Source organism: Chelon labrosus (assembly GCF_963514085.1).
Source record: "Chelon labrosus genome assembly, chromosome: 6".
Lineage (NCBI taxonomy): Eukaryota > Metazoa > Chordata > Actinopteri > Mugiliformes > Mugilidae > Chelon > Chelon labrosus.
Window position 1 is genome coordinate 13004291 of NC_140342.1, and position 18862 is coordinate 13023152.

The 18862-nt window shown below is 42.5% G+C and overlaps 1 protein-coding gene across 2 annotated transcripts in view; it reads right to left on the bottom strand.

The window, feature by feature from the left end:
* Positions 1 to 908: 908 nt before the first annotated feature.
* gpc5c (glypican 5c) overlaps positions 909 to 18862 on the bottom strand; it is a 96259-nt gene continuing 78305 nt past the window's right edge. For both annotated transcript variants that reach the window (XM_084546493.1, XM_084546492.1), the window contains 2 exons: positions 18646 to 18787; positions 909 to 3341 (listed from right to left, as the gene is read on the bottom strand). In XM_084546493.1, the coding sequence (XP_084402619.1) occupies positions 3160 to 3341; positions 18646 to 18787 (324 nt within the window). In that variant the 3' untranslated portion in view covers positions 909 to 3159. The remainder of the gene's footprint in view (positions 3342 to 18645; positions 18788 to 18862) is intronic.

An 18862-nucleotide genomic window follows, 5' to 3' on the forward strand; every position in this document is an offset into this window, starting at 1 on the left:
TAACATGACAGTGTAGACAAATTGAGGTCCAATCATGTTAATGAATAGGCAAAGTTCCCCTTCAGGAGCGAACAGCAGGTCAGCCAAACATCAGCAGAGAGAGTAAAATGTGACGGACGACGTCCCTGTCATCGGTGACGGTGCCAAACCTATTCGCGTCGTTTGCACTTTCACACTGCCCCTTGCCTCTATTCCTGGTGCAAATACAGACTGATATGTTTAGCGAAAGGCTTCCCAGATGCAAATAGAGAAGGTCAGAGCGAGGCAGCTTGCCCTGCCAGTGCCCCCATAACTCTTTCTTCCTCTCTGCTGACGAGCAACAAGTATGAACATGGTATTTATGCTAAAAGCTAACCCTCTGCTGGTTCCATAGTAGTGTCAGTCAAACCACTGGTATGTAGGATATAACTTGAACTTCCCAGTATGTATTCCTTCAGAAGCTCATAAAGTATCTGGTAGAAATGTGGCCACTTCCCACAGTGTATTCCTTTTTGAGGACTGGGGTAATGTGCGTGGTGACAACATAACATATTGAAAAGCACGCACATGCACACAGGTGTTCGTGTTTATTAATCCGATTAGGCTAAAAATGGGTGGAGCTACGCAGGAAATTACACAGCGCACTATTAAAACAACCACTTGTCCTGCCCTGACAAGCACAACACGAGAGTGAGGGACATGTAAATCAGGCACGGTCTGTACAAGCTCACACAAAGTAATCCTGAGGCCTAATCAGGAACCAAAACTAAAAATACCTGTGTGTGTTTGTGTGTGCCATGACCGTGAGCCCTTTTTAAGGAGAAGCTATCGAGACGATCAAAAGAGCAGAGCACTTTTAATAGAGCTCAACTACACTGTATCATAGCGATACAAAAGAAACGAAATGAGACACAAAAACAAATGGCAAGTGATGTAAAATATGTACATTTATACACATGCGGGGGTATAGGACTGTAAGTGATCAGCGGGTGCAATGCACGTTGGTCTGGAACAAAGCGTACATGGTGGGAAACAAACAAATATGGTTACAGAACACAAAAGGTGACACACTTGAACTGCCAAAAACCCTACATAGCCACAGTTAATTGTCATTAATTGCAGGGCTTTAACGGGTTATCGTGTAGTGTATATGCGTGTAGTGTATACACCTATTTAGCTTAGATACTCTTTCTGTGTAACTTCTTTACATGGTATAGTCAGCTTTATACTGCGTTTGCATAGCGCTGACCATACATTCATCATCCTCATTCACACATTCACTCCACTGTGCTAGTAACAGTAGATACAACATTGTCGTCAGCACAAGAAAGGAAACAGCTATACAGAAGAAGCCACTGTAGTCAAGTCATTCTGTTTCCTCCATTCCCATGCAGAACCATTTAGAAATAATAAAACTTAAGATTTTGCTTTTGAACTGCTGCTATTCCAAGGAATGGTGTGCAGATATGAGAGCTTAGTAGTCCAACAGAGGACTAAATATGAAATTCAAGAGGACGAACACACACAATGGCCTCTACCATAGTCAATCAATATCTTGTAGTGGGCCGAGAGGTGACTGGGATTTTTAGATTTTAAACAGTTGGCAGACACACTTGTTTTATTTATTGCACCCATGCTTAAGGTATCCTCCAAGACCACCTTCTGATGACACTACATAGCCTATTGCATGTGCTCCTAACCACCTGATGGAAACATGCTTTGTTTTTCTTGTAATGTTCACGTACATTGGCTTGACAATATTCTCTGAATCTGAATCTGAAGGGACAAACAATTTTGACATCTTTTGCAGGTAACACATGCATTAATGTGCAATTCAACGAGCAAACACACACAAAACGGGATGCATGAGAAACACCGGTTAAACCAACATTGTGCACATTTTGTTCCAATGTCCTTGGATGTCAGTAACAAGTACACAAACTTTGGACTTGAGTACTTGGTAGTTCGGACTTACTTAGTTTGACTTAAAATTCAGACCGGAGGACGCAGTATGACCACTCTGTTACTGGAACAACAGTGTACATGAAATACATTCTGGGATACTTGGCTGTCCCAAGGGCACACAAGTTACCTCCCAATGTGTCCTTAATAAAATGGGTAGGGCAAAAACACATCTGATTATCTGGACTGTACTTGGGCAGAAAAGTTTCACAAGTCCTCAGTATCCTCCACAAGAACAAAAGTACAGACAAGAACACATATTGATAAATGCCCACGGACTTGAGGTGGAAGATGATGCACATTCCTGCTTTATTTCTGATGGACAATAAATCTTTAGAGTTGTTTTTTTGTTTTTTTTGCATTGGTTTCTATCTAGTATGGAGCAGCCAAGCACAGTCCATTCATTGCTAATTTCCAAAAACAAAAACCCATTCAGCTCATCCAGTCGAGCTTTTTTTTTTTTTTTTTAAGGTTCAGAACCTCATACACTCATCAAATCTTTCCACCTATATACAGTTGCATACTATACACACCTAGTTCATCTGCTCAATATGTTCAGCCGTGCAAGTGTGCCTGCGTTGTACCTGCGAATTCATTACATTTTAATCCCTGCCAAAGTACACAGTCATTAGAGTATGTCAAATCTTCACTTCTGGGCCAGGCGTCTGGGATTCATCTATCAGTCTATCATGCATTCCTTAATCCACAAAAAGAAATGAGTCGAGTTTTCAAATGAGCTGAGTTCTTCTGCCTGGCTGCGGCTGGCGAGCGGTGCCGTGATGAGCTTATTAGCTTGAAAGGATTAAAACCAGCAGCAGTAAAGGAAGACTGGCATATGTAAAATGCTTGTAAGTGAGTGTTTATATTTATTTAAGTAAAATCAGAATGATGCAGTCAGTGAGCTGTAGGGCTGTATTTGTATCTCTATACACATGTCTAGCCCCTAACAGCGCAGTGGAAACGGCAAGCCTTATCAGTGTAGATGAGCGTGCATGGAATCAGTTTGTGCAAACACCCACATTGGTGATGCTACAGAATGAGTTCCTGTAATAGCCTCCCATCTACAGTGTCCTAAAATGCTCGTAGTTTCCCTTAATGGCCATCCAACCCCGTAGGACAGGAGCAAGGAGCGTATGTGTGATATGTATGCGAGTATCTGTGTGCATGTAGGATCCTAAAGGGGCAGGGGTGAGGGTTGATTCACAGACGGCGCTGGCATCAGAACAGGATCCACTGCAAGCAAAGTCCAGCAAAAAGCAGTGCAAGGTTCCAGGGATGCGTCCAGCTGGCAGATGGCAAGCCCCCTATCACCCTCACTGACGGGGGCCTAGAAGGGCTCGCCTGAGGGTTGTCACCTCCAGGCACTCTCCCAATTCCTTCACTGGAGACGTCTTCATGCGCTGCGAGAGACAAAAACAGAGAGAAAGATAGAAATGGGAAGACAGAAACACAAATGAGTACTTCAGTGTAATAACGTCAATGTACTTTAATGTTCACAGAACTTTAGGCTTGTCAAATTGCATATCAGAGGCTAATCATCATGATCAAATCACCATTCCCATTTCCTCATTCCAAGGGTTTTCAAAAACAATGAGACATAAAAATGATATATGATTATATCTGTTACACTTTAAGTGGGTACATGTGCACATCTGAAGAAGCACAGCTGGGACTGTTTCTGTTCAAAGCAGCCTTAATTTACTCTCAAGAGTCCTTTAAAGCATTTCACATATGCATTGACAGTGCTACCGCATTACTGTTCAGCTACCAGTTCACTTATAAATTTAAACACACATCAAACCAGTGCCATTGCACACTGTGTTTTCCTCTGCCCTCTATCTCCAGCCACATGAACGAGGATTGACTAAGTGTCTGATCTCCGGCAGCAGATGATGGACAGTCCTCGCGGTGTTATGAGGGTATCATTTTATAACAGACCCACATGTACGTGGAAAGTTACACGGAAAACACTCAACTTTCTCGCTGACATCAGTGAAATCTCAGCTTTCCGAAACTTCTATCCCCAGTGTTATCACATTTCTTTCCATTTTGGGTGGTGACAATGTCAGTCGGTGTGTCTAACAATCGAAAGGAGATAGATTCCCTCTGCTCATTACTTTTGGATTCTTTTCATGGATCCGTGTTTTTTTTTTAAACTGCTCTGATTCCCACTGCTGTGTTCAGGTGTCTGATTAAGTACGTCGCTGCAGTGATGATCTAGCTGTTTAACAACTTGACAGACATGTGCACTGAGTTAAACTAAACTAAACTGAATTCTAATTCTTAAGTGATATAAAAGAACATTTTTACTTTTACTAAAATGAATATTTTCTCGCCTTTTATTTCTAAAAAAAAACATTCTTTCGTGGAACTGAGAACACATGTCAACCCATCCCTAACTGCTCTTGGGTTTGTAAGCATGCTTGTCTGAATGGGGCTAGGCAGAGCTCTAGAGAGAAGACTGATTCTCGTGCCAATGGTTTTTGTTGTTCCAGAAGACAATAGACAAAGACATCACTTATCCCAAATCAGATTGCTGTTATTGTTTCAATGGAAATGGGCTGCATCTCATCAGGGAGATGTCAGAAAACAGCATCTGAATGGGCCAACACAACACTAACGCTGCTCTGCTGCAGGCTAACCGACTGGCTAATTAACAGAGCAGGTCCTTGCCAGAACAACCAATTATGGCATGGGCAACACTGAGGCCAACTAGTTAAAATGTCTTTTTCATATAAGGCCGGTAACAACATATTGACGAACGCATGGTGTTGATCTTTGAAATAAGGAATATTGGGTGCAATAAAAGTTACAATGAGAATGAATAACTATTAAAAGAATAATCTACCCAGGCAAGTACACCAATCAGGCATAATATTATGACAGGTGATGTGAATAATATCCTGTGACAATGCAATGTTCTGCTGGGAAACATTTGGACTTGGCATTCATGTGGATGCTACTTAGACATGTACCACCCACCTAGACCAGACCAGGCACCCATCCACAGAGCCCCTCCCCCCTCAGCCCATAGGACCCAAAGACCCCCACTAACAACATTCTCTTGCCAGACACCACAGGACACCCTCAGAAGGCCCATGTCCATTCTCTGATGAGTCACAACTGTTTTGGAGGCACTAGGGAGACGTACACAGTATTAGTTGTATTATCAGGTGTTGTGTCTGATTGGCGTATAAGGTAAAGTAGTGAAGACGTATTCTGTGGTCATTAGACCAGGATAGAGGAGAGAACAAGCTCATTTGTGTGTCCCGTCTGGAGAACGTTCCAGTATCCTTCATAGTGAGCTGGAGGGGATGGCTGGGGAAAACCAAACTTGGGCTGCTCTGATTTATGTGCATATGTGAAACCTGGAGCCAAATCGGTGCCAAAAAAAATTGAGGGATTGATCAGATTTTCAGCAGAATTTTTTCAAGATGCCTTGAACAACTCACATATATAGATTTACAATAATAAATCATTAGCAAAATCATGGATTTGAAGTACCCAGCACAGTTGAAGCTCAAAGCTCTACCACTGGCAGGTGCAGTAAAATTTTACAACATAGTTATTACTTTGTACTAAAAATGCAATGAAATATTTATCTTGGAGAAATTACTTTTCAACAAACTCTTCGAGGTTTACTTTGGCAGATAAATGGGGAAAAGTTTTCAATGTAAAAAAAAAAAGGCCAACAAACTTTGCATAGAGCCAAGCATGCACACACCGTTAAAGCCCAAGAATTTCTATTCTCCGTTTAGTTTTAACTTGTTCTTTTTATTTTTATTTCAATTATTTGGAGAGAAAAGTATGTGAATGCAACATTGTGACATCCAGTTAATATGATATCCATATGAGAAAAACATACAGGTTGAAAGGAATTCATTAATGTGAAATAGCAGGATCAGAAAAGCGACAAAAAGAGGTTTATTGAAATATTTAAGGTCCTAAAAGTGAGCAGTAACTTGAGGCAAAGAGAACAGGAGGACAGGGGGATAAAGGAATGTGATGTTGTTGTCATAATGAGACAATGTTAGCAGATAAGCCATGCATCATAAGCTGGCTCGTGTGTAAATCCCCCAAATATGGTGGGGAAGAAGAAGGGAGAACGAGCGAGACTGAAAAACAGAGGGTGGGAGGGAGTGAACGATGACATAGAAGGTTAGAAGAGGAAAACAGTTAGTTCAGCTTTTCAGCATGAGGAGGACGAATACCCATCGTCACTTGTGTCGAGACAGATGGAATCAATCACCTCATGGGACTTCAAGGCTATGCAATGGCACGTTGACATGCGCCTCCCATTAAAACAGTCAGTGACACATGTTCTCCATCAAAGGCAAATGTGATTTGATTTGTAAAACGTTTTACAATAGAAAATCAACAGCAACAGAAAAAAAAAAGAGGAACTTAATTTCTAGCAAGTGTGTGAAGATGCATGTGTGTGTGTGTGTGTGTGTGTGTGTGAGTTTGATTTGTTCCAAGCTTGCAGCAAACTGAGCGACTGAGAGGAAGAGTATAGGTATCATTTCAGTCCATACATCTCCGTCTGTACAACACTCAGTTTTGATTGTAGTACCTTTAAACAGTTTAGGACCTTGTTGACCTTTGTGCTGGCCAACTGTGTGAGAAATTGCTCATAGTGTCCTTTGCCACTAATGCCTCTCCAGATGGGTAGCTTGTGTGTTTGGAGGAGCCTCCAGTCCCACTGGCCAAAGAGGAACAACAGCTGCTTCTAACAAGCCTGGCCACAGCACTGAGGAAGAGGTGGACCTCAGGCTCCGGCCAAGAGGGAGGAGGGGTGTGAGGGGTGGGAGACGGAGACAGAGAAATAAGGGTTGGAAGGTGAGTGGGAGGAATAATAAAAATCTTGGCCATCATTTCTTTGGAAAAATTCTGAGGGACAGAAAATTGCATGATGGTTCTCTGGGCAACCATGTCCATTTGCTTCCCTTCTCTCTCCTCCCACCTTGTTTCTTTTGGCCTGCCAGCCCGTAGCCACTGCGGCCTCACAGATTAAATCCTCAAACCTATGCAAAGGGAATTCAAAGACGGTTCTCAAACAATTCTCTTTCTGGCTTCAACTGATAAGATTTAGTCTCCCTTTTCCTCTGAGTCTCACACTAGAATACACACACTGACAGCATGAATGCACACAACACACAGGTATGCGTAAACAAATACTTACAAAGAATGTGTCGGACAAATCCATTGAGTTAACAATGGAAAGTCAGGCTAATTTCCAGTATGTGTTTTTCACCCGTGTGTGTGAGTATATATGTGTGTGTTGTAGATGCCTGCTCAGGACTCTTGACACATCATGAGCTGCAGAGCTGTAATCCCGCAAGGAATGGTGCTACTGTATACTGGGGATTAGCAAGTTGCCACACTATTTAATATCAAGATAGCTTTCCAGACTGAACACAGACTTGTATTCACTACAAACACCGGTATGTAATATACTAATTCACTATATTCACAAAATTTTCTTCTGTTCACTGACTCCAAATTCAGAATTGTGATATGACATTGACCTTTTAAAGGATGATACAGAACCATTGTCAGTTTTGACTCCCCTGCCTGATGTGTACAATTAAAGACAGTCAAAAGGTGGAGATTAGATTTATGACACATGGGAGTGCAGTGGAGGTAAGTGGGGGTCAGTAACTTGTTTCTTCTCTCTCTGTCTCATTCTCCCTGTTTTCGTCTCTCTTGGCTCACATCCCTGCCTTGACCTTGCAGCTCTCCTCCCTGCTAAGCTGTTGATGGGAGGCGGATGCAGGAGGTGGGGGTTGTAAAGCAGCGCACGGGTCTGGGTTTTGACAAGGCCACTGGATCTGCCTCATGGCGATGTTTCATTAACAGAGGTGACCTCTGACACAGTTTTTACCACTCACAAAGGCAGACACATAAAGTAAGTATGCACACAAGTGAAAAGATTTATGCTGCACATGGTGCAAGTGCACACTCCCACACACACGTTCAGACACACACTAACAGGCTGTCTGAATTACAGTATGATAATGTGATTCGCTGGTCACCTCTCACCTGAGAGAAAACAAGGTTTATTAACTGCTATCTTTCACCAGCAAAAGCCCTGCCAAGCGGCTGAATAATGAAACTGTTGATTTTCTAGATCCTAGAAAATCCTCATTAGACTTTTATGTAATATGCATTATGTCTGAAATGCCTGGTTGCCCAGTCACTACATTTCAAATGCACTGAAGTGAGTAAAAATTATCTGCCATTAACAAAGACAGAGCATTCTTAGTGGATTAAACCAAATGCGCAACCTTTACCAAATATGTACTACAGTACCTGCCATCCATCTCTTTGACAGCAAGAAACTTTCTGGTTCCAAAGAGAAGACAGAGAAATGCCACAGAAATGGTATGATGCTGGTCTCTATTCCTATGTGTACTCATTCCAAAGAAGAATTTACACTGATAATTTTCTACACCTATACCGTACTATGCTTAGTGTGGATAAGCCGTTAGCCAGGTCTCCTACTTCACCACTATAAGGTCATACATCAAGATACAGTCAAGAGCGTCTCATAGAAACTGTTGACTTTTTCCGTTATATTTGAACAAGCAACCCCCGATCCTCTTTAAAAAGGTCAAATAAAGGTGATATACTCAAACGACTGACAGATATCGGCATTCTAATGAAAGAAATTTAATGAAAGTAGAGTAGAAATCCTTAAAATTAGAATGAGGTGTTTCAGATTAGACTCAGAAGGATTAGACTCTCCTTAGGGAGTGACAGGTGGAACCTTATTTGAATTTCTTACTCTGTGTCTAGTGTTCAGAAATAAAGTTGTGGATACAAATGAATCTGGTAAAGGATTGGTTAAAGCCCTCCAAATCATTTGAAATACAAAATTCCACTGTAATGAAAATCATTTACAAGCCGTATATATTCCAAGTGACTGCCAATTTGTCTGGGACTTGATATCCAAGAACCCCTACACATCATCAGAAAACCTGTACCTATCAGTATCAAAGTACATGTGCCTATACCCACAAAGAGATTGAATGTACAGTGCAGAAGATGAACCTCATACCAACTATGAAGCATAGTGGTGGAAGTGTTTGGGCCCTTTACACACCAAGTGGTATGCAGAAGTCTTTTTTCATTCTTGGGTAAAGCCAGCGCATTTCCATGAGTAATCAGTCTGCCTCCAATCAGACCTTTGGACACCAATAAAAGACTGATGTTGCTCTTGGTGGCTATGGATCATTGGCATCCTGACACTCTTTGCTACGGAGGGAGAATGCAAAAACTGTTGGGTCACTATGCTTCTCAAGGCCTCTCTTTCACTGTCCCACACAGACATTTACCTTCCTCAGCGCTCACACAAAGTTTTCTTATCTCTTTTCACACACACCGTCTTACAAAGAAGGGTAAGGGTAGCGGGCGGAGAGGAGGGGAGGATGAATTCACACAGTTCATTACTGGCCATCCATCTCTGTGCTGTTTTTGTCCACGACCCACTCTTTATGTGGTGGCATGTAAGGCAGGGGCTCCTCACCCCATCAAACTAATCTCCCTTTTCAGTTTTCTAAAGAACACGTTGAATGTGCACACACACGCGCACACACACACACACACACACAAACTCAGCATCTCTGAGAACTATCCTATTGGTTCATAGGCAACATGTTTAGTGAAACCAGGACACTAGTACAGGTTTTCTGGCAGGCAATTCAAGGGGGCAAAGCTCCTGGGGCACCACTGGGGTAAACATCCTAGCCTACAGCTAACCTAGCAACGAGCATAGCAGCATGGCAACTCCAGAGCTGGGATCAGTGCAATGGAATCTGTCCAGTGTGATTCTTGGCTGTACCAGGCTATTAAGCTCCTTGGCAAGATTAAAATTTACACCCTCAACACACATACACAAACACATATGCACAGAAACAAATCAGGAAATGGGGCCCTGGGAGGACAGTGACCTCCACCAGTCAACAGGACAGATTCTCAAGATGGAGTAGAATCCTAAGAAGAAAGCAGCCTCTATCTGAGACGGACATTAAAGGCCCAGTACAACTCTTCAATCTCACCCACAGGCACACAGAGCATAGCGCACACAGGAACACACACACACACACTACACCTGTGTGCACTCAAACACCAGATGCCTCATTGCATTGGCAGGTGTCAGGTTGTCCTTGTAGACAGACAAGCGTGAAGGATGCAAAAATAAACTCACACTCGTATTTCCTTGCTCTCCCTTTCACTCTACCTCACTTGCATGCACACACCATCCATTATAGTCAAGAGGAAGTGCACATCAGGTACCACTCAAGAGACACTGTGTGTGCGACGCCCCTCTTGGCATCAGCCAATTGGTACAGAAGACATGAGATGAATGCTCTCACCTGCTCCTCTCTGTGTAATAGAACCTTTTCACGGTGCACATTTAACAGTTTTTTTTGCAGGAAAGCTTAGATATTACACCTGACAACAACAATGTCTGCATCCGAGCAAGCCATGGCACTTCGTCAGAATGTATAACGCTTGCTTGACCACGTACATAAACAGAGTGGATTAATATGAATCAATCAAAGGCAAAATGTTTGGTGTGCTCTCATATGTGTGCAATCTTGTCTGGAGTGTTGCGATATAGAACACTTCAGTTGTTGATGTTCAAGTGCCACTAAAGAATGAAATGGCTGAAGTAGGAAAATAGGTTTTAACATGAATAAACTGTCATTGTGCAGAGTGCTACCTGCTCAGTGACAGCACAAAAATAGAGTGTAGAGAAAAGAGTGCAGCCTTGTGGTGCTCTGTGCAACCAACTCCTATGAATTAACTGATTTAAAATACTTGCCTTTACGACATCAAAGTGTTTTCAGAAATCTATGTGCTACGAAAAAAAAAAAAAAACCCTACAACGGTGCGCTGTGATGTTATAAATGTTTGATTTTGCGGGGGTGAGTCAGATACTTTGATGTAAACTCTCGGTTGCATAACTGACTGCAGTTTTAGAATCAAATTACTTGGAGCTCTGCACTAAGTGCTCTGTCATTGGCCCTTTGTATCTAATCTGTAATCAGCAGAATCAGTGAGAGGTCATCTCTGTCCCAGCCCTCAGGCCTGACTGTCTGTTCCAGGTTCAGCCCTAATTGCCGCATTAGTTATGGATAAGAGAGAAGGGCTTTGTCGCTCTCAACACTGGTCAATGGGATTGGCTTTTAATGAAGTGACTTGCCTTGTCTTGTCTTGTGTGTGCGTGTGTGTATCTTTGATGCGGATACGTATATAATGCCTGTTCACAGACTTGCATGGCAGGTAGTCAATACAAAACTGGTCTCATTGTTACCAACCTCCATTATCTGACCACTCATGCAATGCTAATGCACCTCCATCACATAAAACAGATACTCAGACTCTACAATAAAAGTTTGCATTGCCTGAGATCGAGATAAAATTGTCTTCCGACCTCCTCAGCAGGAAAAATCCAAACCCAAGTCCTTCGGCACTTTCCTTCCCGCTCCCCTCACCTAGTCTGTGTTTCCCCTAGCATACCAGGCTGAGATGAGACAGAGAGGATCATACTCATCCTTGCTTATCCTGCTACTGTATTTTTCAATATCAATGGAATGTCTGCCTTTATTTGCAGAGTGCGGTGTTACAGAAGGAATGCCTGTGTCTGTGTTAGTAGCCAGGGCTGTGCTCCAGGCGAGGCAAGACAATCAAGGGGGTTACTCAAGCCACAGACCCCCACCATCCCATCCAGTTCCTATTGAAAGTCTCAGCACAGAAGCCAGGGTATGGGCATTAACAAAGCAGATTAAATAAACTTTAGCTATTATAAAGTTGCCTCAGTTGTGGGTCTGTCTGTCAATTTCTGTTGCCAGCGACATAATATTTTCATAAATTCATTGAGTACTGATTAAATCTGGTCTGAGTGAGAACTGGATCTAAGCCAGATTGGGAATCAGGACAGAAGGGTGACATACCAGGGTGCTATGCATACAATAAGCCTGAAGTCATATCCACTGTACTTGCAGCTTCCTATAAAGAACACTTTATGAGTCTGGGCACTATCTGTAAAAAGCCATTTACTGCTTGGTAACTTGCACGTGTTGTAGGAACTTCTTGTTATATTAGTGAATAAGAGTTCCTTTTGTGGTACAGTAGTTAAGAGTTATATGTGGCTATGGTATCGGAGCACTGAGCCCCTTGTATTCTGTGTTCCTCCGTCTCATAGCAACAATCCCAAAATGCGGAATTCCATGCATCATTTTCACTAATTTCTCTGGGTAGCAACCCCCACCACTTCCTTTGGTTTATAACCTGTTACCACACAAGAGATTCTTGGTGCTTCTCAACCAGGCTCCCGAAGGTGTGCTGGAGAGGCTCAATCATAAAGGACTTACAGATACTGCTTAGAAAGGAAATGATGATGCTGGCTAATGAGAACCATTCTCCTCTGATGATCGTGCGCCTAGGGAGCTTTTCAAGCTAATACGCTCTCAAAGTGCTATAAAAACCACAGGGCAGAATATTCTAGGGAAGAAGAAAGAGCCCACTGGAAGGCAAGGTGGAAGAAGTACAAAAGAGAAAGACACAAACAGCAGGGAATGGAAGGCAGTTGGTTGCAAATTTAAAATAAAATATGCGATAGTGATAATAATAAAACAGTAAGAGAGAACTTTTTCGAGAGTTTAAATGTTGACAAATGGGTTTGAACACATATTAGTCTCAAGGATTTCCCCTTATCACTGTGTTTGAAGGGTGTATCTCTCATATTTATTCATTCATAGAAAGGACATTTGTCTGAATGGTTCACAGACTTTGTCAAGCCAAGTATTGAAATCTTATGCAGTTATTCAGTGTGAGATACAACAAACAGATGACTCTGCATATCAGACCAAAAATGTGACTCACTGCTCTCATATCTACAGTATCCTCAAACCAGACCATCTTCCTGCCCAGCCAAAGCCATCTCTGATCCTCTTGTTCCTTCCTCTACAGCCCTACTCTGCCCTGCGGAACTCTCCCTCAGCTCCTTGAGCTCCAGATGAAAGGCTAAGGGAAATGGCAGTCATACTGGTAATATCCGCACTGGGACGCAACCGCTACATGTGCGAGCCAGCCAGTTTCTACACACGCCAGTCCCTAGGGGCTCCATTCAGCCTAGGTCCTAGGATGGGAAGATTGGATCTATCCAACTACCAAATCCTCCATCCACCCACCTAACCCTCCTGTCTCACGGTACACTGAATCATTGGTTTGTAAGTTGAATTTGTCTTCTCTGCACCTCAGTCTTTTTATTCTCATGTAACCGTCTCTTGTGCTGTGACATAAAATCAGACAGCTTTGGCTTTAACGTTCAATTGTTTTCACAGTCTCAGACCCACTTCTCTCCCCTTCTCCTTTAGCTATGACCTTGAGTCCGTCAACATGTTGCACTTCAACCTTAATTTCAACTTTTCTGATCCTTCTTGCAAGTTCTTTAACATTAAAGGCAGGTGCGTGCCGGGTCCAGGGCAATATCAGGCCATAGTGGGCTTGTGGTCAATCCGGTGTAATCCTACTAACACTGGTGTAGGTTTGGTGTATCCTGCCCAAGCAGCCATTCATGACAGGAATGTGCTGCCCTTGCCAGGGTGAACAGCTGCTGCACACCTTTACGGCCTTATAGGCTTTAGAGAGAGGTTCTCTCTATGCCTTTGACATTCAGGTAAAAACATCCCTTTAGTGCTGTTATAAAACAGCTATGTCTTGCCACTGACAAGGTCAGATTCAAAGACATGTTGGACAAACCTCTTCTTGACAGTCAAGTGGTAGCAAAAAGTACATATGTCTAGACAAGAATACAAAAGTGGATAGCAAAATACTCATAAGTGCGCTCGTGAGTGAGTGTGTGTGTGTGTGTGTGTGTGTGTGTGTGTGTGTGTGTAAGGGAGAGTGAAACAGCAGGCATTGATGGATGGGGAGCACAGATTTACTCTGGTGCCCTTCAAGCTTGCATGCAAAACCTGCTGAATTGAGCTTTCCTGTGCCATACTGACCTACCTTTCCATTAAGATATACATATCGAGGGGAAGTTATTAAATGTAGAGCAAAATACACAATTACACGATATTGCTTTTTCTTTAGAGAATCACAAAGCAAACAGCTGAAGATGTGAAACAGAGTTCAGAGTTTACATCCATTAGGGTCAGGTTTACACAAAACACGCGGCCACATCCGGCTGTTTCTTGTTGTACAAATGCACGTAGGGAGAGGCAATACGCACAACAACTCAGTGTGAAACCTTGTCACAGTTTGATAATTATGTTCTCTGACAGGACGGCAAAGCAAAACAATAATTGCAGATGCCTTCAAGTTAGGCAGGTATAGCCACTGAACTGCAGAGTGTGTGAAAAAAAAAATGCCAGAGGTGTCTTGAGTTTCTTGATGAGCTCACCAGTGTTCCTGACAGATGGTGTTTGTTACCAGAAGAGAACTGTACTTTCATGGCTGTACGATTCACACTTTTTCACTGCACATCCCTCCGGCTCAATCACAGGAAATGTTTATCCATGCATTTACTCCTCCTTCTCCTCTGAGGTGAATAACCTGACTTCCCCTCCTTTAGTTTTTTATGACTTCTCACACCTTACCAGGCAGGCGGCTTCAGCAGCAGCCTTTCACACTATAACATTTTTTTTTTTTTTTTATATGCCTTTGCAGGCAAATACAAAATGTGTTAGCGGTGTGAACATATTTTGTTGCTGTTTTCTCCCAAGTCCCATCCTAAACTTTTAAGATGTCATGACAACTGAAAGCAACCCTAAAATATTTCTCTCCCTTTCTCCCCATCTTCTTTCCTTGATTCACCTGTTCTTACAAATCTGCACAGAAGGCCACAGATGACTCCTCCTACTGTGCCAGATACTGACACTTGGATTCATACAAGTAGCCAAACAACCAGAGTACTGTCCTATCTTTTGATGCACTGACATTTGGAGTCTTCTTCTCTAATGGAGAGATAGTGGTCTAATGTGCCACTGCGGATATTTTAGAGATTAATACGTTAATGGGCTATCTACAAATGAATGGCTCCTTTAGAAGCAGCAGCGCAAAAGCTCCCCGGCTAATACAGTTAATAAGCCATAGTCACGCCAGAAAATGTGCCACAGAATAGGCCGTTATAGCTGCAGGGGAGATGGATAATATGGTTCATTAAAGATTTGCTGATTTATTATCCTGTTCATGGCTGTGGCAGTGGCAATTCGTACATGACCATGCCTTGTTTAGCTGGCACACAAAGTACACCCGCATGTCTTCAGGCAAAACAAGCAGGAACTAAAGCAAGGATCAAACATGGATTACGTCATGTAATCACGCTGAGCTGTCTTCGAGTAGTAGAGAGAATAGCAACCAATGGGAGGAGAATATGACTAATAAATCTTGCTTGTAGGCCTTTTTTGTTGTTGTGGCATATTACAGCCTTAGTCCTTAGCTCAGTTTACCTACAGTATAAATGATTTGTAAAATCCACTGGTTGGCAAATCTTAAGTATGTATCTATAAATTTATGTATCTGCATTCTTAAACATACTGTACTTTCTGTATGCAAGAGGTTACAAGCGTGACTCTTATCACCTCAGCAAGACTTGGAGCAGTTCCATCACATCTGAACGACTGTAGAGACAGTGAGTCTGTTCTCTGCAGATTAGCACTGTTCATTAGCTTGGTAATGAAGTCTCTCTTAACAGAACAGTGGGCGGTCATGCCCCCTTTTAACATGGATCTTGGGAACTCTGCCACAGCTACACAGAGGCAAACAAAATGCAAAGACGGATGGAAAGTAAAGTAAGTCTCCCATCCTACAATTTATTGCACCCAGCCAAGACATTCAGTTCCCCAAGTTGATGTTTGAATAATCAAAGTATTTGAGGAGTCACTGGGCAAATAAAAGACAGAACCTGTTGAACCTGCCCGTCTTTTGCATAAGGTCGATATCACTTTCAGGTGCCAATTTCCAAAGATCATAGTGACCAGTGAGGCAAATATCATTAAACCTCAAGAGGCCAAGAAACAGTAAGTCACAAAATTACAAAACCTGCCTGAGAAAATTATACAGGCCCAAACTGGTCACTTCAAAGATCCTGAAAGGAGAGAATGTATGTGCCACATGTGACTGAAAAATAGAGCTGAATAGTGTTCACTGCTAACAAACTGAAACTTTCAGAAACTCCCAAATAGTTGTACATACTCACAACTCAGTTCAAAGGCAGGTCTGGCTGGTGTATCCTAATGATGCGCCAAAGATGGACTGTATGCCATCTCTTGCTTCTAGTCTTCAAATAGGCAAAACTAGTCAGAGTATAATAGGTCCAGTGAATGAATTAGTTTCTATTAATATCATTAGGCAAAACACCTTTCTAGAAAATGTGATTTTGTAAACAGATGACAAACATGCTAAACGACAGGCATGGGATATGGATTTATACTTTTGAGCTCAGGCTAATAGGCTTTGTTCAGCAAATCTCAGACAGTGGTTTTGATTTATTATTCCCTGCTGTTGAGATACTGGCGCTGCTCTCAGATCTCAAATAAAGGCTGGCAGTTTTTATCCACGTTGCAACAAGGTGCAAGGCTGAAAGGACCTGTTCTGACATGTGCGTAACCAGGATTATAATGGCTAATGACTGGTGTATTAACTGCACTGCGGTGTTTATTACCTTCTCGCTACCCTTGCTACTAGTGGGTTTGAGGTGTTCTGATAAGCCCCACTGGCCACTCATCATTTATAAGCTCACCTTGAGCCGTAATATCTTGTGAGTGTGTTGCATATCCCTATATTGTAAAGGAAAATACACCGATTGGGCACAACAAGGTCTCCCTTGTGACTCCAAAACAGTTGTGACTCATCAGAGAATGGACATGGGTTTTCTGAGGGTGTCCTGTGGTGTATCTCAACAGAATGTTGTTAGTGGGGGTCTTTGGGTCCTATGGGTTGAGGGGAGGGGCCTCTGTGGATCAGGCTTATTCCAGGGTATCCCACTGATACTTGATCAGTTTGGGATCAAGTAAATTTGGAGGCCAGGTCAACATCTTGTGCTGTTTTTCATGTTTTTTTGAGTGTTCCTGTGTGTGTGCCTGTGTCAGGCTGCATCTTGCTGGGGATGGCTGCTGCCATCAAGGAGTGTCATTGCTATGGGGTGGAGGTGCCTGGTCTGGTCTGGTCTAGGTGGGTGGTACATGTCTATGTAACATCCACACGAATGCCAGCCAAAAGTTTCCCAGCAAAGCATTGTATTGTCACAAGATGGTCAATGTTATTTACCTCTCCTGTCAGTGGTTGTAATGTTGTGGCTGATCAGTGTACGCCATATTTCAAGTTTTTTTATTATTTTCAGTGCGGCCCAGGTAGCTCATATATATATATATATATATATATATATATATATAGAGTTCGAAAATTTATATCAATACTGACAAAACTAGGTCTGCAGTAAATTTGCATACACATTACTGGATAGCTTTTGTATCTAGTGAAATATGTTTTGTTTCCCGTGTTTCAGTCAGCAATTTTAAAATTTCAAAAAGTTTTCACAATTTAACTTTTAAACCATTTAAATTATAATGTGGTGAACCCAGTAATTTAGAGAAGATAAAAGCTATGTGAAAAGACTGTTGAATGAGTTTGAAAAAAACCTTTTTAAAGGATATTTTGGGTCCATTTTGGCCTTATTTTGATTGCTGAAAGTGAAGGGGTGGGGGTAGGGGGGTCATGCACTGAACAAAAACAGAGGACAGGCGACACGCAGCAAATTCAAAATACAGACAATGTGAGTACATGACTAGACTCATAACCATCTGGGCCACCAGCACCAGCACATCTAAGCTCCAGCTTATGTTGAATTCAACTGTGTGCTCACTGCAAGTTATCTGTTAATGTAGTGGTTAGCGATTTGTGTTGGACAGATTTAACGTGGCACTCGTAACATATAAGAAACTGCTGAGTCAGCAGCAGACATTTCAGCAGTCTTGCCCTTAGAGGTGCAGCTTACCCAGTGGCGTCTTATCACTGAGCCTTTCCCTCTGAATATTTCCTATCTGCTTTTCTCTTTCTCAGCCAATAGTATCTCCTGATTTCCTATTTACAAGCCACATGAAAAAAGTCATAATCTTTATACACAGCCAGGCACAGGTTCGCTGTTGTGTACAGGATTGGTGAATTTTTGCTCCTCCATGTTCCTATCTACTCCCTCCATGCTAGTAAGACAAAGCTTTACAGCAGACTCCCTTGTGTGTAGGTGGAAACAACAACAACATGGTAATTAGTGATGATTAAATTAAAATGTCTGCAGGAGATCAAATGATTATCATCAAAGCCAACACAAGCCCCAACACCTCCTCTCTGACACCTCGTACTGCATGTGTCGGTGTGCACACAGAAGTAAACTGGATCGCTGTCTCAGGATCTGCAGAACCTCCTGAGCCGCCATCTTTGCTGGAGCCTCAGCAGAATGTGAAAAAATGCAACTTAAAGCTAATTGGCATGTAGGAGGTGAATCTAAGAGTAAATAATCTGGCAGTCCTCAGAATGCAGTTTGAGGCTCACTTGGCTAGAGATAAGAGAGAAGGGACACTGTCTTGTCACAGGCACTGCTGTCCGTGGTTGTACACTGCAAAACGTGAACTTTGTGAAGGTACATCATTTGGGAGTTTGTGCAAGAGGAAATGGGTATGCGTCACTTACAGTCCTTTTCTTGACCATCTCCTGAAGCTTGACAACCATCTTCATCATCACAGTCTGTGGTGCTGCCCTCCTCTGTTTCCCCACTACCCAGCTCATCCCAGAGATCCATCTGGTCCAGTTTTGGAAACTTCTCCTGGGTCTCCTACATGAACACAGACATATAAGGCTCGTTACACACCAGTTCATGTCTGCGGAAGTCTCTTTTTCCATACTTACC